The sequence below is a fragment of the Triplophysa rosa genome, linkage group LG1 (assembly GCF_024868665.1).
Source record: "Triplophysa rosa linkage group LG1, Trosa_1v2, whole genome shotgun sequence".
NCBI classification, from domain to species: domain Eukaryota; kingdom Metazoa; phylum Chordata; class Actinopteri; order Cypriniformes; family Nemacheilidae; genus Triplophysa; species Triplophysa rosa.
The window spans coordinates 33,984,634-34,006,544 of record NC_079890.1 but is presented as its reverse complement, the minus strand read 5'-3'; the positions used below and the strand labels follow the sequence as shown (position 1 = coordinate 34,006,544).

The following is a 21,911-nucleotide window of genomic DNA, read 5'->3' as shown; positions in this document are numbered from 1 at the left end:
ATTAACATTTGAAAGTTGTATTCAATTCAATTCGTTCCTTTGGTAAAGCTGAGCAGAATTGTTTAAATGCACATTTTTATTTTAGATCAAGCTAAAGAATGAAAACCACATATCAAGGTGTTAGCAGGTGACCTCTCTTAACCCATTCTACAGCAGTTTCAAACATTCAAGGGTAAAACTAGGACACACTCTTCTTTACGTACCTTATGCATGATTATCTCCCTACTCATCTCTCCTGGGTCAAGATATTTTTGGTGCATTGATCCATGTATAGGTTTTTAGGAAAAGATCTCTTCTGCTTCATTGATTGCAGACAATTACAATGGTTTCTTTACTTCACTGATAATTGATTTTGGCCACTTCAGGTTGAAGTGTCAACAGGTCATTTTCTGAAATCAGAAGTCTGACCTCATCATCCTTGCTCCATTTCACTATAATGGTTTCTTAGCAATAAGTCACTAAAACATCCAGGTGCAAAAGCGTCAGGTGTGTTAAACAGGAGATATACACTCACCTAAAGGATTATTAGGAACACCATACTAATACGGTGTTTGACCCCCTTTCGCCTTCAGAACTGCCTTAATTCTACGTGGCATTGATTCAACAAGGTGCTGAAAGCATTCTTTAGAAATGTTGGCCCATATTGATAGGATAGCATCTTGCAGTTGATGGAGATTTGTGGGATGCACATCCAGGGCACGAAGCTCCCGTTCCATCACATCCCAAAGATGTTCTATCGGGTTGAGATCTGGTGACTGTGGGGGCCATTCTAGTACAGTGAACTCATTGTCATGTTCAAGAAACCAATTTGAAATGATTCGAGCTTTGTGACATGGTGCATTATCCTGCTGGAAGTAGCCATTAGAGGATGGGTACATGGTGGTCATAAAGGGATGGACATGGTCAGAAACAATGCTCAGGTAGGCCGTGGCATTTAAACGATGCCCAATTGGCACTAAGGGGCCTAAAGTGTGCCAAGAAAACATCCCCCACACCATTACACCACCACCACCAGCCTGCACAGTGGTAACAAGGCATGATGGATCCATGTTCTCATTCTGTTTACGCCAAATTCTGACTCTACCATTTGAATGTCTCAACAGAAATCGAGACTCATCAGACCAGGCAACATTTTTCCAGTCTTCAACTGTCCAATTTTGGTGAGCTCGTGCAAATTGTAGCCTCTTTTTCCTATTTGTAGTGGAGATGAGTGGTACCCGGTGGGGTCTTCTGCTGTTGTAGCCCATCTGCCTCAAGGTTGTGCGTGTTGTGGCTTCACAAATGCTTTGCTGCATACCTCGGTTGTAACGAGTGGTTATTTCAGTCAAAGTTGCTCTTCTATCAGCTTGAATCAGTCGGCCCATTCTCCTCTGACCTCTAGCATCAACAAGGCATTTTCGCCCACAGGACTGCCGCATACTGGATGTTTTTCCCTTTTCACACCATTCTTTGTAAACCCTAGAAATGGTTGTGCGTGAAAATCCCAGTAACTGAGCAGATTGTGAAATACTCAGACCGGCCCGTCTGGCACCAACAACCATGCCACGCTCAAAATTGCTTAAATCACCTTTCTTTCCCATTCTGACATTCAGTTTGGAGTTCAGGAGATTGTCTTGACCAGGACCACACCCCTAAATGCATTGAAGCAACTGCCATGTGATTGGTTGATTAGATAATTGCATTAATGAGAAATTGAACAGGTGTTCCTAATAATCCTTTAGGTGAGTGTATATACAGTATATGAAACTACCTTAAAGGTCCAAACAGAAAGTTGAAGAAGTGAAACAAAAATCGATATATGGAGAGAAGCAATGTTTGCATAACACACCCACAGCCCATTCCAAACACTGGACAATGACATCATCTGTAATTCATACTCAATCACAATCCCTATAACAAGTGTGAAAAAGCAGTTGTTACAAATTAACAGCCAGTCTTTTACAAAAAATGCAAGAAAATAAGTGTGGTAGGATAAATTAAACGTACCACTACCGGAGACAGTTCAGATGTAGAAAGTAAATCATCAAAATACTAAAACTTCAGGTGTCACGAACTCAGATAAGAACGAAGCATGAAAAATGTTTAAGTAAATATCGCCATCTGCTGGGGAATATTGACAAGCATTAGGAACAGCCGAGGACAAAAAATGAGACCATTCCAAATTTTAATTTCAACTCAGCATTTCTAGATGTATGGTGGCCGTTCCAGCCCAGTGTCTGTTGAATTTAATTAAAATCGAAGTCATCCAACAGCAATGTAAAAGACTGATAGCATGACAAGACGCATGAAAACTGTGATAAAAACAGAGGTTATCACATCATTCTTTTTACTTTCTCCTGAATACATGTACAAACATGTAAAAGTGAATATGAACTTGTTTTCTTTGCAGTATTTGAGGTCTGAAAGAATATAAAGCATCTTTTCTGTTATTTGACACGTTTCTCCAGTTTAAATTTTCTGCACACTAATGCAAATAGAAAATATTTTTATTTGAAATTACGGAAAAACATTGTTAGTAGTTAACATAATTAAAAAAAACTGATAATTTTACCTCAAAACATACCTATAAATAGCAAATCTAGAAACACAAAAGAAAACTCTGAAATGGTCTTTTAATTTCCCCCCAGCTATACTTTCAACACCAAAGCAACTAACTATGCATTCACCCCGCTTTTAAACAAGATTGCAAATGCCCCAACTAGAGAAGGCTTAGACAAAACAAGATTAAGATAAAGGCACCCATTACAAGAATCTTTCTACAACCTTAACTAATAATCACAATGATATTAGAGTAGCAAACAGAGCATCATCTTTGAAAATGATGAAGAAACTGCACACATGATAGAGGATCTCTAAAAAACGACTGCAAAAACAAAAGCTTTTTTGTCACACATTTATTTCTTGAAAGTTCTTTACAAATGTTGCTTATTTCTTCTTTTCCACATCCTGCTCTGCTGCCTCCTTTGCCCTCTTGGCACGAATGCCAAACAGACGGGCATGGGCACGGGTCGTACGCAGGGTGACAAAGGCCTTGAAGTTCTTCTCATCCTCCGAGATCACGTGGGCCTTCTCTCTCTTGTGAACCTGGACAGAACGTGTACACTCCATTAGAACATGTTGCAACGCCGTTAAGAAATGATTTAAATTCATGCAAAGTAAAAAAGATCCCCTTTGTAACAAATAACTAGATCTTCAATATACATACATTTCTGATGGGCATGACAGGTCCAATAAGCTGTGTTGCCATCTTGAGCTCCTCCTCCTAGAGAACAAAATAATAGGCGTTACATCGAGACCAAAATATGCAGAAGTGAAAAACATCATTGCTAATACTATGCAGTCATCAGCTGGAAAAGGGTTCAATGGCAATCATCAAGGTTGTACAGAGATTCCGGAGAAATTTTCATCATTTGACTGCAAACAAGTTGTAGGTCAAGCTTGGATTAAACTTGAAGCTCAATAAAAAAAATGCAAACTTGCATGTCACTGTAAACCATAAACTGTGCTAACTTGCAATCAAAATGAGTTGCATTGTGAACTAGATTGATGCACTTACAGTGCTGTCTCCCTTCTTGGGTGCAGAAGCCTTCTTGGGGAAGATGATGAGTTTGGAGCGGTACTCCTTCAGCCTCTGTACATTGGCCTGGAGAGACTCTGTGGATCTGTTACGGCGACGGGGGTCAACGGCGATGCCGATGGTGCGAGCATAATTTTTGTTGAGACCCGCAGCCTATGGACAGATTAAGGTACAATACAAGGGTTCTGAGTGTGATAATGAGCGATGTAGTCCTGGAGCTGCTGTAAAATCACAAACGTTCAACGCAAAAACAGTCATCAGCAAAAGGGGTTCAAGGAGTATCATCAAGAAAATACAGCGATTCCGGAGAATTTGTCATCATCTGACTGTTTGAAATAAACATAACCCTATGCCAGGAAGTGTCACCAGCTAGAGCCTATAAAACTACATTAGGCTAAACAAAAATTCACGTAAGAGAAATGCAAGATTTTCAAATTAAATCTCCACGTATTACCACACGTAGAGCAAGTATGCATGATGTTTATTGAAAAATTCAAATATATTTTACCTTCAACTCCTCCAGAGTGAAACCACGTCCGGCACGGACCTTGGTGTTGTACCGGACAGTTGGACACCTGACTGCTGGCCGGAGAGATCCACAAACAGGTCTCGGAGCGATGCGACGAGCCTTAACCTGACGGGCCTTGCGCCTGTGGAAACAGACCAATGAGGTGCATCCTTCAAATGGTTTCTTTCCACAAAGCTGTAAAGGTTCGTTTCATATCACATCTCACCTGCGGAGCTTTCTGGCAGGCTGGTTGAACCAGGTACGCACTCTCCTCTGCCAGTCTTTATGAAAGTGGGGGTTCAAAATCATGCCATTCCGGTTGGGAGCCATGATTGCTCACTCCTATTGCAAACCAAATGTAACAGTAATGAGCAGACAGGCCAGACAGGTCCATTACTACATCCTTAACGCAGTTACAATTAAAAAGATGACAATACACAATTTAAATAAAATAAATACCACATAATGTGTGCATTTATAACAATTATTATAATAAAAGAGCATACATTTTTGCATTGTCAATGCTAATGACCAGACTTTGTGTCATGCTTGTGGAACACGGCGCTAGCAAGCTAATCGGTCAGCGTAAACAGACGGTAAACATCACTTAGAGTATTACTTTTAAATTCAACAAAATTTTAAATTTGATTTTATAATTCAAACAACTGACTTGCTCTTAAAACATTTTCAATATATGCAGCCGAGTGCACTGCAATTACGAGAAACTGCCACCGTGGGTAAAGCATTCTAACATCATCTTTTTTTTTAATCTAATCCAAGTATGACATGAACAAAACTGGCCATTTTGAATACATAACAACGTGCACTTTAAGGCTGGACACGTTTGAGTACCGTGTCGTGCGCTAATAATAAGGATTAAAATGGATAAACTTTGTGTTGGGTGGAATAAATTCACATACCGTACGTAGCGGAGTATGGCTGAAAAAGGAAAAGGAATTACCGTCGCAAGGTTTTGTGGGATATACAGAAAAGAACCAATAGCAACGCTGGACGCGCCATTGAGCCGGAAGTGTGAAGCTGGGTATTCGTTCTGATATATAAGTACGTCGAGGATATATCAAATTAAAAGTTCAACAACTGAAAACCTGTTACTGAAGAAATGCGTCAACTTTATTACTGAGCGGCTGAACGATGAATTCAAAATAAGATGAACGAAATATAAACGAAAATACTTAATCAGGTTAACACATCAGATAAAAAAAAACAGATATCGTAATGTACCTTAAAATACGTGCTACTTCCACTGATCTATATAGATCAGTGGCTACTTATAAAATAAAAGTAATGTGTTTTACTTGTAGGTTAAATAAAGCCTTTGTATAGTTTGTGTCATCTGTATAGCGACTCTATAGACATGTATATAGACATGTAGTTTTAATTGGTCACTAGGGGACGTTGTAAAGCAAAGGTTGCTCTTTCACAAATGTTGTTTTGATATGGAGAATCCCTGCTGCTTAAATCTTAAAATCTTTAAGGGGTGGTTTCCCAGACAAAGATTAGCTTAAACCAGGACTAGACCTAAGTTAAATTAGGCCATTTAAGTCGTTTTTACAAACATGCCTTACAAAAAACATTACTTTTGTGCATTTTGAGACAAAACAATGGCACTGATGTAAGATATGTCTCTGCTAACTGTTTTCAGTTTAGACAGCTCTAACATTTACTTTGGTCTTAAAACCGCCCCTAAATCATGTCAAAGCTGCCATGGTCTGACACAAGCGGTTCTCAGACCTTTTCAGTGTGTGAGGCCCCCTTCTGTAGGGTGGCACCCCAAAGAAAATTGTATGACACAAAACAATCTCAGTCTTAGAATTTTAATTAAACCAAAACATTAAATTATTCAATGCCTTATATAAATTATTTTTGTTGGCCTCATTTTCTAGTGTTTGATTACACAGAATTTATGATAAATTCTATATTTCATAAAATGTAATAGCTGTGACCTCCCTGGTGCGTTTCACTTTGAGCATCGTCAAAGATCTCAAATGTGCTTCCTATCTACATTCTGTATAGATTTATTGTTGCTTCTGATGTTTTTATTTTATTTTGCAGAGCATGTACTGTAGAAAATAAATTTGTTTAAACAATAGAAAACTTGATCTTTTCACATTTACCAGTAAGCTCAAAAGCCTTAGCATTACTTTTTGTAACTCTTTTCTAGTATGATCCATTAGAATTAAATGAATATTTGTTATTATATGTCCTTGATGCCGATGCCTTGATAAATGTAACCATGTACTGTATATGTGCCAAACAAACTATATTTGATTTGCTATATTATATTTACTTCAGACAGATTTTTAGAAAACGACCAAATTAGACAACTATTAATAGTTTAAAGTATATGTACAGATATGTTTTGGATATTGGCCAGGCAGAGAAATGTGAAAAGCTTGACGAGAAATCTGATTTATCGTCTTTAGCACCAGTTTCAGTCTTTCTTCTGGATGGCAGAGAAAGAAACCACGATCACCACTTCATTAATCATTGATCATCGGAACACTAAAACACTTTTCGTCCTAATCTAAGAGCAAAGGTCAAGGTTTGCTGTGCTGCAGAGTGGTCATGGTGATATTGTGCATGTGCACATTTCGTTCCCTACGTAAGTCTTAGCATCAACACAGAGGAAACAATAGCTCTGAACAGCAACTGTGCATATGGTAGAAAAACAAAATGCTGCAAGGGTTGCAAAAGAAACCATGATGACTGCATAAGAATATGTTGATACTTGATGTTTGCATTTGACAAATAACATGTGCATTAAAACACAACGTTCACCTTTGCACATGCAGCATATTTCAAATTCAGCAGTACCTGATCGTGTATCGCAAATATGGTAACACCTGCAGTAGTAGTGTCAGCAGAAGAACAACTAATGAGATGAAAGTTTGATACATGTTTAATACAATCAGCAAAACCAGAAGTCCATGTAAAGCACCTCAAACTGTATCCAAAAGCCCTTTGAACGATTTGGTTTTTAAAACAGCAAAACACATAGTTTAGTTAAACTACCACATTACACAAGATTATTTGGGTTGGGGGAAAATTACATAATCAAAATAAATATATTTTAAAGAAATGTATTAGTACTAACAGTGGCGTTCTAAAGTAACCATTATTATTATTATTTTTAAAGGCTCTGTATATTATTAATATCAAATAATGTTTCTTGAACACCATTATGAATCAAGGGATTTGATGAATTTTTCATAATCAGCTTCATCCATGAGGGCATCAAGTTCTGCAGGTTTCTCTATGGTCATCTTAACTAACCAACCTTCAAGATGGAGAAATGCATGTTTATGTTTATGTAGACATTCAGTGTCAAATGTTTTGCTATGCTTCAATAAGAGATGCTGCACTCACCAGCTTCGTAGCAGGCTGTATTTACTACTCCAGGGTTATCTGCCAACTTTGTGTTGATTTCGGTTATCTCTCCAGTCAGTGGAGAATACAACTCGCTCGCTGCTTTGACGCTTTCTAAAGCACCAAACTCCTCTGAAAGAATAATGACAATTTATGTCTCCAGTGCTGCAACAAACAACAAGTAATATGATTTAAAATGATACCAGTTCTTACCCATTTGTTCAAGCTTTGTTCCCACTTCTGGAAGCCCACAGTACACCACATCACCTAATGCTTCCTGTAGGGAATAAAGGTTACGTGTATTTAAAGGGTTGCAAATACAGTTTTACATTGCATTTAAGGTTCATTACCATTCAGAAAAAAAAAACATGAAATTTGTCACAAATTTTTAACCCCAAAACCTATGGGAAATTAGTTTTTAATCGTGTCTGCATTTGTATTACCTTTATTTTACATTATTATTCCATCAACTATTCATCAATTGAAAGCTAAAACACACAACATTTATGTTCTGAACTTGTTTTTGCAATCAATAAAATGCTCAAAAATGGGGGGTGCTTATGTAAGAGGTTACACATCTATTTAAAGAGGTTTGAGAGGTGCAAACCTGAGCATAGTTGCTGATGCCAACCGTACCTACACCATCCTCCACTCGCACCCATTCATGTTTGTCTGTAAACTTCAGAGCTGTAGAGACGAAACAAGAAAAAGTTGAATAATTCATTAAGCTACTCAGCAGATGACCGTTGAACATTTGCCAGGTTCATCACGAGGCATTCGTTATTTTCAGACCAGAGCTTTCAGAACAGGACGTTTCTATAGCTCAGTTGGTATTGCATTAGAAGCACAGCAGATGTGTTTGATTTCCAGGGAACACGCATATTGATAAAACATCTTGTAATGCACTTTAAGTCGTTCGGGTATAGGTGTCTGCCAAATGCATAAATATAAATGATATAGTCCCTCCTGAATTGTCATCTTTGCCTACCTGTTCATGTCATTTTACTGATCACAACAATAAAACGTTGTGCAATGTGCCGTCTCTGAGGCTGGAGGCACAGCTGTAGAAGATCAGGTTAAGGCATGTTACTTTTTCCTGTAACTCCATTTACCCTTCCTGACAAGAACAATTTTATGAATGCTGGACTCAGATCAAAAGATGTGACATAACAAGTAACCATTAAACAGCTTACAAAATGAGATTCTCATGCTGTAAATTAAGTCAAAACCTGAATGTTTAATTGGATGCAGCATAAATGTCACCAATGTAATTCTGGCACACCGATAAACTGCTGTCATGTAGGGTCTCCAGAGGTGCAACGCCTCAATTGCTTCAGATTCAAGCATCAACCCATGCACAAATACAGGTTTAAACCAGATCGTGAATAGGGCTGAAGCATGGCTGTGCAGGACAGTCATGTTGTTGCTTCTGCATGCATCTGAGGGAAATCTGAAATCATCTGTAACGAATGTCACGCATCACAAAGAGTCTCATTTCAGAAACAAGCAGATTTTCAGGAATGTTCAATATTTTCAAGAGCTTTCGGAGTCGGGGGCCTCTGGGTCAAACTTCGGATGCGGCATGTGCTCCTTAACTTTTCTATTATTTAATTAGACACACATAAACCTAGAATAAAAGCAGGAAAATAAGAAATTACATTAACCTCGAATGAACCAGTTAGAAGAGAAACTGCAGAACAAACAATTTAAGTCGGTGAGAAAAACAACTCTCAATGTAAAAACAAGACAGTAGAGCAAATTGAAACAAGAACGAATTCAAAGGGATAAAATGGCATTATAAGAAAACAGGTTCAGCAATAAATCGGCATCCGGAGACCGAAACAAAACCTGTTCAGTAACTCAGTGCGAACAGACCACCCGCTAAACGTTAAGATACAAAGATGAACAAAAGTTACATTCTTACAACACTGTTACATGTTTGCTCTCTGTAGCAAATCATCTGATAAAGCACACATTTACTGTCAGCATATTCAAGTTTTTTATTAAAGAGGAAAATACAAACAGGATGGCTGCGGTACAGCGGGTTTGGACACAAGTTTAATAAAGTTTGTACCTCCCGTCAGCCGCGAGCTCGTGTAAAGCGTCCTGAACTCGTTTGACCTTTGCAAAATGTGTCTCGTAGAGATGCGTGCGGGTCTCGTGAGCCGGGGAAGGTTTGCCGAAACGCATCGGATCGCCGCGCACATCGCCATCTTCACCGATCATAAAATAACAGACTGATGCACTTGACCGTGCGCGCGACAGAGGGAAGAAGCGCGCTCCCGCTGAACGCAGCAATGCAGATAAGATCGATGAAAAGAACATTAGACAAAGTCCAACCATGATGAACCAAAGGACTTGTTTGTATTAAAGAAAACCAACACGAGTCTGCTTATGTAGGTTCAACGAATACCAAATTACAGATCTTTGCAGAACTAACTTTTCACAGCCATTTTACCAAAATACGTTTTAACTACAGATATATAAAGTATAAGTAAATAAAACTTGACTTGATATTTGGTCATAATCCAATGACTTTCATACTAATTGGAACCACTTCTCACACAAGCAATTTCGAGTTAATAGAACTAAATTATAACGAGTAAATTCTTGTTTACATTTATTAAATCATAGAAGGTGTTCCCGGATGCTATACATTCACATTACGATTAGAAATACTTTTATCCAAAGTGACTTACAATGTTAAGCATTTGACCTGAAGTTTATCAAAAGCTTTTTTTAATTATTTAGACCATTTTTTAAATATTAAATGTGAGAAATGTTAATAAATTTTGGCAAATTAGCCTAAAAATTGTGAATTATTTGCACCCCCGAAATATATTGTGTAATGCAAGACTTTTTCATTTCCGTAATGCAAAAACAATTAGAAGGAATTGCATCAATGACATGAATAAATAAATCTGCTAGATTTGCCTATTTATTTATTAACTCAATTGCACAGCCATTAGATTTTTTTAAATACAGTTGGACAGAAGATCATAAAACATCCAAACATGGCTGAGAAACATCATCTGTTCAATCCACCCAGGCTACAAAACTGCAGGAAAATGACAATTACCCATAAAACCGTGAGCCGTACATTAAAACAACAGCTGAAATCTTTCCCTCGAGTATGGACAGTGCATAGGTCTGTAATATTCAGAATCTAACTCTCAACATGGACAAAAGCAGGTCAGAGATGGACGATATCTTTAGTGCAGCAGCAGATGAAGTCTCAGCATTACACCGATGTGCCCTCTGCAGGTGAAGCTGGTTTATTGTCTTCAGGCTTCATGGCAGGAAAGAGGAGTACCTCCTAAAGTAAGCACATCAGTTATGAGTGACACAGAGGTCACAAATGTATCAGTGGCTCATCATAATATACTAGCAGGTCGTACCTTGATATTGTTGGAGTCTGTGAGGAACATGGTAAGACGATCAATACCCATGCCCCATCCTGCTGTGGGTGGAAGGCCATACTCCAGCGCAGTGCAAAAGGTTTCATCGATGAACATGGCCTCATCGTCACCTTCTGCCTTGGCCTGTGAAAACAGTGAGAACCTTTACTCAACAGAACTCCAACCTATAGTTAGTCAGCAAGAAAAAAAAGGAGCAACACCTATAAAATGTTGATCATTATTTGATCAGTGCCAATTGACTGCCAACAAATGTATCACAATACAAACCATTCCAAGAAAGTATGACAACTAACTAGATATTTTGCACATGAACGTATATAAACATCCAAGCTTAGCCTCTAAAGCGGCAACTATAAAAGACATGAAAAATAAACCTTACTTGCAGAAGATATTTGGTAGTTAAATTTCACCTGAGCCTGCTGCTCAAACAGTTCTCTTTGTCTGATTGGATCGTTCAACTCCGTGTAGGCATTGCAAATCTCCTTCTTCATCACAAAAAGCTCAAAGCGCTCAGTTAGACCTTTCTGAGATCTGTGCCTGAGGAAGACAAAGAAACACAAACACAAACCAAACACTCAACGAGTTAAGATTATTTGTATGGTAAAGTTCAACAATGAGGCGAAAGCAAAACAAGCACTTGCCATTTTGCTAGAGGACTCATGATCTGTGGGTGATCACAGATGAAAGTTGGGTTGATGCACTTGACCTCCAGGAAGTCTCCCACCAACTATCAAAACAAAATGAGTTATATTTCTTATACCCATTATGATTTGTGTAAGAGTGGCCCTTAACTAGAAAATAAATATTCAATACAAGCTATCCAAGGTTTGATTTCTAAAACATACCTTATCAAGAAGACGTGCAGTTGTTCTAGGAGGAGAGCACTCAACTTCTCTCTGAGCGCAAAGGTCATCCAAGAACTTGCGTGTTTCTGTCAAAAAGATGAACTTTGTCAACTCTCGTTCCAGAAGCTAAGGTGAAGAGGTGTCTGTCATAACCGCAAACCTTACCATCACTGTCGTAGGTCTCAGGAGCTGGAAACTTCACCCCCATTTCCTTCTCCAGGTCATGAGTCATGCTAATCCTTTTGAAGGGAGGAGTGAAGTCAATTTCAGAGGCCTCTCCTTCTGGACCATCTGGATGATAAGTGACCTTGTAACCTCCGGTAATGTGCTTCACCATTCCTTTACAAACGATAAAGATAGAAGACTTTTCAAAGTGTTTCAGGTAGTTTTAAGGCCGGGTACATAATAGACGACTTTTAATTCTTAACCGATTTTAAATCCATGGGAGACCACAGACATGAGGACAGTTTTAAACAATTTCTAACATTATGATCCTCAGAAAAAACATACACGTCTTCTTTCTCAATACTTTACTTGCGTGACATGTTTGTGGCTGTCATGTACAAGCTATAAAATCATGCAAGACCACTGGCTTTTGTGGGTGTCCCGTCAGAGTCTGATCAAAGGTCGTAAATATCAAACGTGTTTTGAGATATATCAAACATATTTGGGATAGGAGAAGCTCTGACACTATCGAAAGTAGTAAAATAATCGTAATGACACCAAATGTGAGGATTTTTTAGACAAGAAAAAACTAAATTTTAAACCATTTTACAACAGCTTTGAACCGAGGTGATTATAGTTTATATATTAAAACAATTCTGTTAATTGAAATCAAATGAAATATTTGCCTAAATATTATTTAAAAAGCTTCTAAACAAGAATTAGAAATGTTGCCAATGCCTTGAATTAAGTTTGAGCCACTAAAATTATTAACTGAAAATAAATAAAACTTTTTAACTACAACTGTATAACTATAAATTAAAAGCATATAAAAGTTGAAAAAATAAATAAAATTACAAAAGCACACATTTCTAAAAATGAACTAGAATTAACATGAAAACTAAAACTATAAAAATTAATGGTAATTTAATTTATAAATAAAGCTCCAATCAGAATTTGGGGAAGGGGGCCGTCCGTCTATGAAACAAATACTGTCAGGCAAAATATTTTATTCTCATCTACTGATATCGAAATGACTTTTCTTATAAAACACAAAGTGTTTAACAAACCTGATAGAAGTTTCTCTGTGATCTCCATCAGATCGTGATAGTCTGCATAAGCCATATAAAACTCGCATGTGGTAAACTCGGGATTGTGGGTGAGATCGATGCCTTCATTACGGAACTGACGGCCGATCTCATAAACACGATCGATGCCTCCAACCACCAGCATCTGCAATCACAAAGAACACGTGAGCTGATTCACATGAAATGTCCACTAAAAAACGGCAAAGAAATTACTCAATTATGAACACAGATTTCCATGATTTACCTTATGGTAAAGCTCAGGAGCAATTCTCATGTAGAGGTTCATATTGAGCTCATTGTGGTGGGTGACAAACGGTTTTGCCACAGCTCCACCAGGTATTAGATTCATCATTGGAGTCTCGATCTGTAAGAAACATTGACAAATGAAATCAGATTCTGTAGGACATCAAAAGTATGAGTACTGCATCTAGAAATTTGAAGAACCAACATCAACTATAGAGCCAAAGATAACAGAACTACTTTCAGCATACAATTCAAATCTTCACTGTCTGCTCTTTGCAGAGGTCATCTCCACCTTGTGGACAATATTCTCACCTCAAGAAACCCAAGCTGGTCCAGAAAGCTGCGAAGATAGGTGATAATCTTGGAACGGGTCACAAACTTCTGTCTCACACAGTCATTAAGAATCAGGTCCAAATATCTTTGTCTGAACCTAGTTTCCTGTAGGAACAATACATACCAATATATTTGGGCAAAATCTTAGCTGATGGTGATGCATTTAGTCACGTGGTAATGCATATTATGCAAAGTGACCTTGTCTTTCAGGCCGAAGTGAAGGTGGGGAAGCATATGAAGACACGGGGACAACAGTGTCATCTCGATTGGGATGATGCTCAACTCGCCCTTTTTTGTCTTGCCAGGGTTGCCGCGGACGCCGATGATGTCACCGCGTCTTAATTTGTTGTTGATGTGGACAAAGTCGTCTTCTGATTTGTAGTTCCTAATTTAGGACCGAAGCAATGGGTTACATCACCGCAATGAAGAAATCAGCTTTCTTTCTCGAAACATGCAGATTGTGAAATCAGTGAATCAGACCTGGAGTTTGCCATGACCTGCAGTTTAACTCCCTCTCCTCGCAGGTCATAAAACAGCAGCTTGGCACCTGAAGCCCTTTTAGCATGTACACGACCTTAAAAAAAACAAGTTGCATTGTTTAATCTTATTCTGTGCTTCATATTTCCTGTTGTTGTTTGTAAGATAAATGTTTCAGGTTCAACACAACAAAGTAATGTTCAAATGCGTGTGATAAAAGAACGGATAAAAAAGTAAAGAACTTAAGTCTTAAACTTAAGTAAACTTAAGTCATACTGGACAAAAAACTTTTTTTTTCATATTTACCTGATACATTGAGAACAGTGTCTGTTAGATGGTCTCCTGGATGTAGGTGTTTATATTTCTCAAGGAAGTCAGTAAGTGATAAATCCACCTGGAATTTGTGAGGGTATGGATCTTCAGACGTTCCCTTCAGTGCTTGAATGGCTTGTGACCGTATCTTATAGTATTGCTGCAAAGAAAGCAGAGAGGCAAGATAAATCTGTCTTTATGCATTTCAACAAAGCGTTTCAGAAACTTGACTTCCATAACCAGAGTTCGACATACGTTCGGGTCCAGGGTTTCCTCATCGGCTTCATACGTGCTTTGCTGGGACTTGTCGTTGGTCTCCTTCTGTTCATGCTGTTCTTTGACCTTGGCTTCCTTCTCAGCTGCCTTCTTCTCAGCTTTCAAGCGCCTTTTCAGCTCACTAAGAACACAGAAGCGAGATCATCACTCAAAGCACTTGGCCCAATGCACAACTTGCACATGGACGCTTTAGAAGTCTTTAGTATATAATCTTTATAAATATTGAGTGGCAAAAGGTTGGTCGTTTTTCACATTAAATGGAAACGCCACCAACCTTTTGTCACTTCTCCATCGACTTCCTTGTACAAGCAAAGGCAGGTTTTGAGAGCAGGGTCGAGCAAACTTCAGCACCCTGAATGAGTGCAGCCTGCACACTCTGACCAGAGTCAACATGATGCGAGTGTCCTATTCGATGAATCAAGAAAAATAAGGGTCAGATTTATTTGCACCCTTACAAAAGGTACTGTGGTGGTACCATGGTACAAGACCATCAGACCGTGTTACTGTCTAATTACCACATTTGCGTACCATGGTATTCACATAGTACTTCAAAGTATTTTAAAGAACACCATGGTAAGAAAAATGTCTGTACCATGGTAAACTTTTTAGTAGCCTAGTCTTTGGTATTGCAAGTCTCCTTTGAGGCAGTCTTTAATTACTAATCTTTAAACATTCACTTTAGGCAAGATTATTTATTTTATTAACAAGAACAGAAACAGACTCAATTGTTGCCTAAAACGATATTTATATGCCTAAAAGGGAAGCGGTTAATACACGAAAACGAAACTCTTTGGGACTTGGAAAATGCGCAATGACAGCTGTCGCTCAGGGAATTATGGGTAATGTAGTTTCCTTCAAGACAACTATAAACACCGGTTATGCCCTTTGAGAATATACATACATACATATAGGAAAGTGAATTGTTTGAGAAATGTTAATGAGAGCAAATTAGAGGTACAGACAGCACACATGTCGAATATGTATCAAAACATGCAACCAAATCCGTTTAACAAGTCACTGCTTCTAACCACGTTGCCCGTCATGCATTTCATCAGAACGAAACTCGCAGCACTGTATCGTGGCGGATAGACAAACCGTACAACTTAAACATGCAAAGACCTCTCATAAAACTCGAATAAGTATATAATCCGTCTAGGCGGTGTGCTGCTAAATGCACATACTTTTTGCTGAGTTTCTCTCCATCCACAAGAGCCCCGTCTGCCATCTTCTCGCTCCGCCGCTAAAAACACACACACCAGTGACTAACTGCGACCTCTGTGTGAAGCAAGATATAATACAACAACAGCAATAAAATTGCTAATGTTTGGCCGACATTTCAATGTAAAAGTACCGTTGCTTCGGATTGCATCAGTGGTCAGTTCGTGTTCATTTTATAATAACAAGTGTACAGGTGTACATTTTTAACAAGTGTAGAAAGTGTAATAAGTGTATCTCGAAACGAGATATATATTTTAAACCTAATCGTCATTTGCCTAATTATTATATTACAACAACGGAATAATATATAATAAATACATAAACGAAATAGGAAATATATATATATATATATATATATATATTCAATGAGAACTATATAATAGACTTTGAAAAAATATTTTCTTGATCTGTATACTTATATAAATACAAATAAAGAAGGGGGGGGATTATGTGATGAACTCTTTTTAGAATTTTTTTTCTAATTTGATGCGATTACAAATTAATTAAATTTGTGTTTGTGTAAATGTCACCTGCACTACCTTCACTGACCACTGGAAAACCCAGTATAGCTGTGGACATCTACGTTTTAAGGGTATGAGGAAGATTAATAAAGAAAAATAATCTTAAACAAAGTTTTTTTATTGTAATATAATGAGCGATCTACGGTTGTGTTTAACAAGCTAAAAAAAAAAAAAAAACACATAATGTTAAATTATTACTTTCATTTTATGTTCACTGCCAGTAGAGCTGCTGCTGCAGTTAAATAAAACATAAATGCACAAACTGTACCATTTTAATCTATTTTATTGATATATTGTAGCACATTTACAGAAGTAAAATAGCAACAAAAGCACAAACTTTCACATATGCATTTTTATAAATTGTTTCACAATTAATGTATATTTTAGAAGCTTAACATCCAGCGTCGACTATTTGTCAGTCATGACAACATTTAACAAATCAGAGACATCAAACATCTGTTTGACGTTGCTAATAAACTCACACAAACAGCTTGTGATAAGAATGACATTACTATTGTGACATTTAATATGACACATTAGGAATAAGCAACAGAGCTATTACATTAAAAGTTTATCTTAGTTAAAAGATTAAATAAGTAAACTGAATATGGAAAAAAAAATTCTTGCTCTCAGTCTAACTGCATAGCAGTTTGCAATATATTGACTGTACAACATTAAAAACCAAGAATGTATAATATTAAAAATATATATAAAATAGCATCCTTTTTAGTTAACTGTAAAGTGTGTCTTTTTTGAAACTACTGAAGGTTAATAACCTTGTCAAAATAGGCAATGGTAACTAAATAATCTGCTTTTCAAAGGCACAGCTATGATTAAACTCCAGTTCATGCGACCAATATAAAATTGTGCTTTTAGAGGTATATTGTTTGTGTCTGAAATGTAGTTATATTATGCCAAGTGTCAATAACATTATGTTGAATTGGTATATCAAATTTTGTTTGAAAATTATATTAAAGGACATGAACTGTACTTACACTTTGAAATTCTTTTAGTTTTTCCAACATTATTTCACCCATATAAAAATAAAACACCCCAATGTGAATATTTGAATCATACAAAATCTAATTTTAAGGGGTAGTGTTTGTTTATATGGCTTTTATTTCCCAAAAGCTTAATGAAATCACACTAGGAACTCAAGTTATTTTTTATGTAAATAAATAGCTGTGATAGCAACCATGCATGATTATATATTTTGACCCATTTTAATAATGAGAGTTTAAACAGGAATGTACAACTGTATTACTGTGCACTATGATACAGACTCCAAATTTCTCTGTACTATCATGTTGCAACAGTATATGGGCTGCACACAGATGCTTTCTCCTTCAAACAATACAAAATAAAACAACAATGTAAATAAAAAGTCCTGTAACAATTCTCCAGATGGGTTAAAATGTAATATAGCCATTGATTCTAATTGTGAACACTCTAAACACAACATTAACAAAAATAAATTAATACTTTCCTACAAGAGGTATGGTGAACAATGTAAATATTCATATAAATAATGAGTTCTATGGAAAGCAAAAAAGGACAAAAATCATATTTTTACAGAGATGAATATGAGTTACGGAAAGCTCTTTATCCAGTTAAAGTTCACAGTTCTTCCCCATGCAGAGACGTATGAGAGCACCCTTCAATCAAAACGTCTCCAAAACGAGGTTAAAATAGTCTCGACTACAAAAGTTGGTTCTGAGCAAAGAACGTGGTCAGCAATTTGACCTTTAACCCAAACAGTGTAAGCTCAAATGAGCCATTTCTAAAACATTACAGCTTTATCATAATGTATATATTCAACTAAATAAATGCCAGCTGGGCAGCTTTATCATGCCTGACCCTAGACCGCATATGTGAGCGTGAAATAACCAGAACAACAGAACTCGCACAGTGTTCTTTTACATTCAAAACAAATTCACTTCACAACCAAATATAGAAAAATTGAACCAATTGAACAACAAAATCGAATTATTAATTATGTAGATAAATGACAGAGCAAACTCGACATGGTCTGAGGTCTTGACATGGTTAGAACTTAACAGTAAGATGCTATTACAAGACTTGATAAAAAAATATCTCTATAGAGCGATCGGTCCTAAAAAGAGTTGCTTCCTATACTGTTTGTCAGTATAGTCAGATAACTTGTTGGTAATACTGGTCAGACAATTCTTTGCAAAGAAAGCAACATGTCCTATTTCAGCGTACCAGACGCTGGCTCATAAAATAAGAGAATCACACACAAAGACACAAAATAACATCATATGTCAATATTTCAGATTCAGTATAAGAATAAACATACTTTTTAATAAAGATTTACTTTTAGAGATCTTATCATAAAATAAAGACACAAACGTATACAATATTCAGACATGCAAAACGCAGACATCATCTAAATGAGATGGCAAGAAATGACTTGTGTAAACCAAAATTAAAAGATAAATGAAGGCTGAATTTTTTTTACGATTCTGATAATATTGGATCAGATTTCTTACCAGGAATGTGCATTTCTAATTGATGGGAATTAACAGGACCAATCTACAGTCTACACAGATTAAAGACAAGGTTAAACATACAGTAAACATGATTTGAGATAGAAAGTCTAATGAAAGTCAAAAGTAACTAACCACACTGAAAATGTATTTAAAGTGCTAGTAGGTAAATGCTAAAGCAAATTTTATATTATTAAATTAGATATTTTCTTTTGCGGGTTCACTTACGAATTAAAAAATTGCTTATAAATAGATACTCAAGTGTACTGAAAGTTAAAAGGTATTAATTGAGTGTTTACAAATTTGTTAAAAATAGAAGTCTTATTTCAGACTGTTTGAATCAAAATATGTGAAGTCGGCTTTTAATATTTTATGATAAGTTTACTTCACAGTAACAAAATAAACATCACAAAGGCTCACTAAGAAAACCATGGTGTCTACAAATAAAGTTCTTGTTTGTAGTGATGCCACTGAGACATAATTGTTGTCCCTCATACAGTGTGGTCTGTTTTTTTCAATCCAGTCCAAAAGTGCTCTCTGACAGTTAATTCTAAGAATCACTATTTGGGGCATCAGCAACATGTCTCCGAGTCCGGCATTGAAAATATTTTAATATCCAATTTAGAGGTCATCCAAATATCCAATATGTGTGCAGGAAATATCTACAATCATATGTGGAATGGAGATACTGGGCAGCTAAACCCAAAAGGCCCTAATAGGAGTGAGAGATGTTATTGCCTTGCTCCTGAAGGCTAACCAGAAGGTCATCAATCTTCTCCATGTTCTGAGACGTTGTCATGGGGGTATGCACAGATCCAGTGTCTGACATGGACTGCCCAAGTAAAGACTGGACCTCTCTGCCTTGTTGAGTTGGACCAGACTGATTGATGCCGATAATCTGATCAGAGAGTGTAGTTCCTTGAGAGTTCATCAGTTGATGGCACTCTGCAGAAAGGAAATGGTGCCAATAAGTTATACTTCAGAATTATGGAAAAAATAGTCTTTTAGGCTTATTACTGGGAACTAAGGAATATTCATTGCCTTACCATTCTGGATCTCAAAGAGGAACAGATTGGGCTGCTGATTTTGGTTGGGCTGGTTGAGACCTCCACTCATTGTGGTCTGAAAAATGGGACCAGGCTGTTGTACAGGTGATGAAGTGCTGGTCTGAATACAAGTTATGTCACTCTGCGGCGCAAAAAGGGTTTCTTGAGGAGCCACTCCCGCTGGCATGTTAGGTTGAGCCATGTAGAGGTTTAGAGACTGCGAAGGGTCACTCCCAGAACTCGACGCAAGCTGCATGGGTTGCTGGTCCTGGAACATGGGCTTGTTTGAGGACGGGTTGACCACCATAGCACTCTGATCACGATACGTCATGGGCTCAGATGGCTCCTGTTGCCTGATGCTAAAAGGTAGAGAAGAGTTCTGTTGTTCTGGAGAACTTAGGCTGCTGTTGTTCTGGCCACCAAATAACAGACCGGAGGTTTGCTCTTGTGTTACTGTAGAAGTTAGGGAACTGAGGAGTAAACCGGGCGGCTGCTGCTGGCCAGAGGAAAGTTTGCTTGGTGACTGGGAGATGCTTTGAAAGATGGATCCAGGTTGGGCCTGCTGTGGTGACTGCTGCTGCTCCATTGGAGTGCTTTGCTGAATGGGGGACAGCTGGGTTGGAGTCTGAAACACGGATGGGGCCTCTAGAGAAGACGTGAGGAAAGCCAGTTGCTGTGGCTGACTGGTGTTGACTGCGAGTTGACCAGGTACGGCATTCTGGGAAAGAAACATGCTGGTCGCAGAGGGCTGAGCGTCTGTCGCCATGTTGGACCCGCTGAGAACCGTGACATTGCTTTGGAAAAGAGAAGCTTGGACTTGATCCTGGTTGGGCGAGGTCTTCTGAGTGTGAAAAAGAGCTTCCTGTGGGCTTTGCGCTTCAGTCATGGCTGTGGAGGTGTGAAAGAGGGACTGTGAGGAATGATTGGGTTGCTGTTGAAGAAAGCCAGTTTGGATGGATATGAGCTCCTTGGCTTGCTGGAACAAGGCTGCCTGCTGCTGCTGTTGTTGGGGTGGTGGTGTCTGCTGGAAAAGAGGAGATCCGTTCTGCACCATAACCTGCGAAGAGCCTTGCTGCTCCGAACTACAATGGAGTTGAACTGGAGGCTGAAAGAGGTGATGTTGAAGGTTCTCCAGAACTTGCTGCTGCTGCAGTTTAATTTGCTGCTCTTGTTGTTGGATCTGCTGCTGTTGTTGCTGAATTTGCTGCTGCAGATGAATTTGCTGCTCTTGTTGTTGGATCTGTTGCTGCAGTTGAATTTGCTGCTCTTGTTGTTGGATCTGCTGCTGCAGTTGAATTTGCTGCTCTTGTTGTTGGATCTGCTGCTGCAGTTGAATTTGCTGCTCTTGTTGCTGAATTTGTTGCTGAAGTTGAATTTGCTGCTCTTGTTGATGAATTTGCTGCTGAAGCTGAATTTGCTGCTGCTGCTGTTGTTGAAGATGATGCTGTCGCTGCTTCGACAGCGAATTCTCAGTCTGAAGTTGAATGTTGCAGAATCCCTTCGCTTGGAGTTGCCGCACAGCTTGCTCTAGCTGTGCCACCTCATCTGGGGGCAGTAGCGAAAGCTGTTGCTGCGGGTTTTCGTCTATTGGCGAAAGTCCCACCATCGAACCGCCGGTGTTGCTGGATCTCTCCTGTCCGAGGCCGTCTCTGTGTTCCAGGAGGAATGGCTGAACTCCTTGCTGGAGAAGAGATTTACTGGGCATGTGGAAAGAGCCGCTGGGGGCAAGGTCCTGTTCCTGGATGGTGCTGAAGGCTTCTTTGTTGGAAAAGCCGGAGTTCTGTGACTGTTCCTGTTCTCGGGTTTGGTGGGTCAGAGGACTGGAAAACGTGCAGCTGTTGGCGGAGATCTCGGTACTCATATCTAAGGCTTGCTGGGCTGAATTGATGACATTGGAGGTCTGCTGGATTGCAAATAAGATCATTTAACTACAAGAAATCAAGGAAATTCAGGGGGTAATAATTGATTTACTGTGTTTTGTTCAGTTTAGCG

The 21,911-nt window shown here is 38.3% G+C and overlaps 4 protein-coding genes and 2 non-coding genes across 13 annotated transcripts in view; all 6 read right to left on the bottom strand.

The window, feature by feature from the left end:
• Positions 1 to 2,865: 2,865 nt before the first annotated feature.
• On the bottom strand, positions 2,866 to 5,119 carry rpl13 (ribosomal protein L13). The gene is made up of 6 exons (XM_057335197.1): positions 5,006 to 5,119; positions 4,312 to 4,427; positions 4,086 to 4,227; positions 3,557 to 3,730; positions 3,206 to 3,262; positions 2,866 to 3,084 (listed from the first exon to the last, which is right to left on the bottom strand). Exons 2-6 carry the CDS (start codon positions 4,413 to 4,415, stop codon positions 2,926 to 2,928), a joined length of 636 nt encoding a protein of 211 aa, XP_057191180.1. The 5' UTR covers positions 4,416 to 4,427; positions 5,006 to 5,119; the 3' UTR covers positions 2,866 to 2,925.
• On the bottom strand, positions 3,326 to 3,409 carry LOC130563271 (small nucleolar RNA MBII-202). Its single transcript, XR_008964086.1, has one exon. It is a non-coding gene; the product is annotated as a small nucleolar RNA MBII-202 (small nucleolar RNA).
• LOC130563275 (small nucleolar RNA MBII-202) lies at positions 3,815 to 3,898 on the bottom strand. Its single transcript, XR_008964087.1, has one exon. It is a non-coding gene; the product is annotated as a small nucleolar RNA MBII-202 (small nucleolar RNA).
• Positions 5,120 to 6,973: 1,854 nt separating the features above from the next.
• gcshb (glycine cleavage system protein H (aminomethyl carrier), b) lies at positions 6,974 to 9,790 on the bottom strand. Its single transcript, XM_057345061.1, has 5 exons — positions 9,547 to 9,790; positions 8,080 to 8,159; positions 7,686 to 7,749; positions 7,473 to 7,604; positions 6,974 to 7,383 (listed from the first exon to the last, which is right to left on the bottom strand). Exons 1-5 carry the CDS (start codon positions 9,683 to 9,685, stop codon positions 7,286 to 7,288), a joined length of 513 nt encoding a protein of 170 aa, XP_057201044.1. The 5' UTR covers positions 9,686 to 9,790; the 3' UTR covers positions 6,974 to 7,285.
• Positions 9,791 to 10,392: 602 nt separating this feature from the next.
• On the bottom strand, positions 10,393 to 15,913 carry kars1 (lysyl-tRNA synthetase 1). Of its 2 annotated transcripts, XM_057345040.1 has the most exons (15): positions 15,809 to 15,906; positions 14,902 to 15,032; positions 14,607 to 14,748; positions 14,346 to 14,511; positions 14,043 to 14,136; positions 13,761 to 13,947; positions 13,542 to 13,667; positions 13,231 to 13,350; positions 12,969 to 13,131; positions 11,902 to 12,075; positions 11,737 to 11,822; positions 11,533 to 11,618; positions 11,302 to 11,428; positions 10,871 to 11,014; positions 10,393 to 10,788 (listed from the first exon to the last, which is right to left on the bottom strand). In XM_057345040.1, the coding sequence occupies exons 2-15, from the start codon at positions 15,018 to 15,020 to the stop codon at positions 10,714 to 10,716; spliced, it is 1,809 nt and encodes a 602-aa protein (XP_057201023.1). In that variant the 5' UTR covers positions 15,021 to 15,032; positions 15,809 to 15,906; the 3' UTR covers positions 10,393 to 10,713. The 2 variants fall into 2 exon arrangements, with proteins under 2 accessions (XP_057201023.1, XP_057201031.1); XM_057345048.1 differs by lacking the exon at positions 14,902 to 15,032 and having other exon boundaries at positions 15,809 to 15,913.
• Positions 15,914 to 16,631: 718 nt separating this feature from the next.
• Positions 16,632 to 21,911, bottom strand: part of nfat5b (nuclear factor of activated T cells 5b) — a 45,908-nt gene continuing 40,628 nt past the window's right edge. For 6 of the 7 annotated variants that reach the window (XM_057330844.1, XM_057330859.1, XM_057330874.1 and 3 more), the window contains 2 exons: positions 19,920 to 21,822; positions 16,632 to 19,818 (listed from right to left, as the gene is read on the bottom strand). In XM_057330844.1, the coding sequence (XP_057186827.1) occupies positions 19,586 to 19,818; positions 19,920 to 21,822 (2,136 nt within the window). In that variant the 3' untranslated portion in view covers positions 16,632 to 19,585. The remainder of the gene's footprint in view (positions 19,819 to 19,919; positions 21,823 to 21,911) is intronic. The other variant, XM_057330851.1, reaches the window with a different exon arrangement.

Coding starts and splice junctions, on each gene's coding strand:
- rpl13 (XM_057335197.1), bottom strand. CDS start 4,415: ATGGCTCCCAACCGGAATGGCATGATTTTGAACCCCCACTTTCATAAA. Junction 3,731..4,085: donor TCACTCTGGAGGAGTTGAAG/GTAAAATATATT, acceptor ATCTGTCCATAG/GCTGCGGGTCTCAACAAAAA. Junction 3,085..3,205: donor CTGTCATGCCCATCAGAAAT/GTATGTATATTG, acceptor CGTTCTGTCCAG/GTTCACAAGAGAGAGAAGGC.
- gcshb (XM_057345061.1), bottom strand. CDS start 9,685: ATGGCGATGTGCGCGGCGATCCGATGCGTTTCGGCAAACCTTCCCCGG. Junction 7,750..8,079: donor GCATCAGCAACTATGCTCAG/GTTTGCACCTCT, acceptor TATTCCCTACAG/GAAGCATTAGGTGATGTGGT. Junction 7,605..7,685: donor AACAAAGCTTGAACAAATGG/GTAAGAACTGGT, acceptor TTATTCTTTCAG/AGGAGTTTGGTGCTTTAGAA.
- kars1 (XM_057345040.1), bottom strand. CDS start 15,020: ATGTTGACTCTGGTCAGAGTGTGCAGGCTGCACTCATTCAGGGTGCTG. Junction 14,512..14,606: donor AGGAAACCCTGGACCCGAAC/GTATGTCGAACT, acceptor CTTTCTTTGCAG/CAATACTATAAGATACGGTC. Junction 11,429..11,532: donor ATGAGTCCTCTAGCAAAATG/GCAAGTGCTTGT, acceptor TGTCTTCCTCAG/GCACAGATCTCAGAAAGGTC.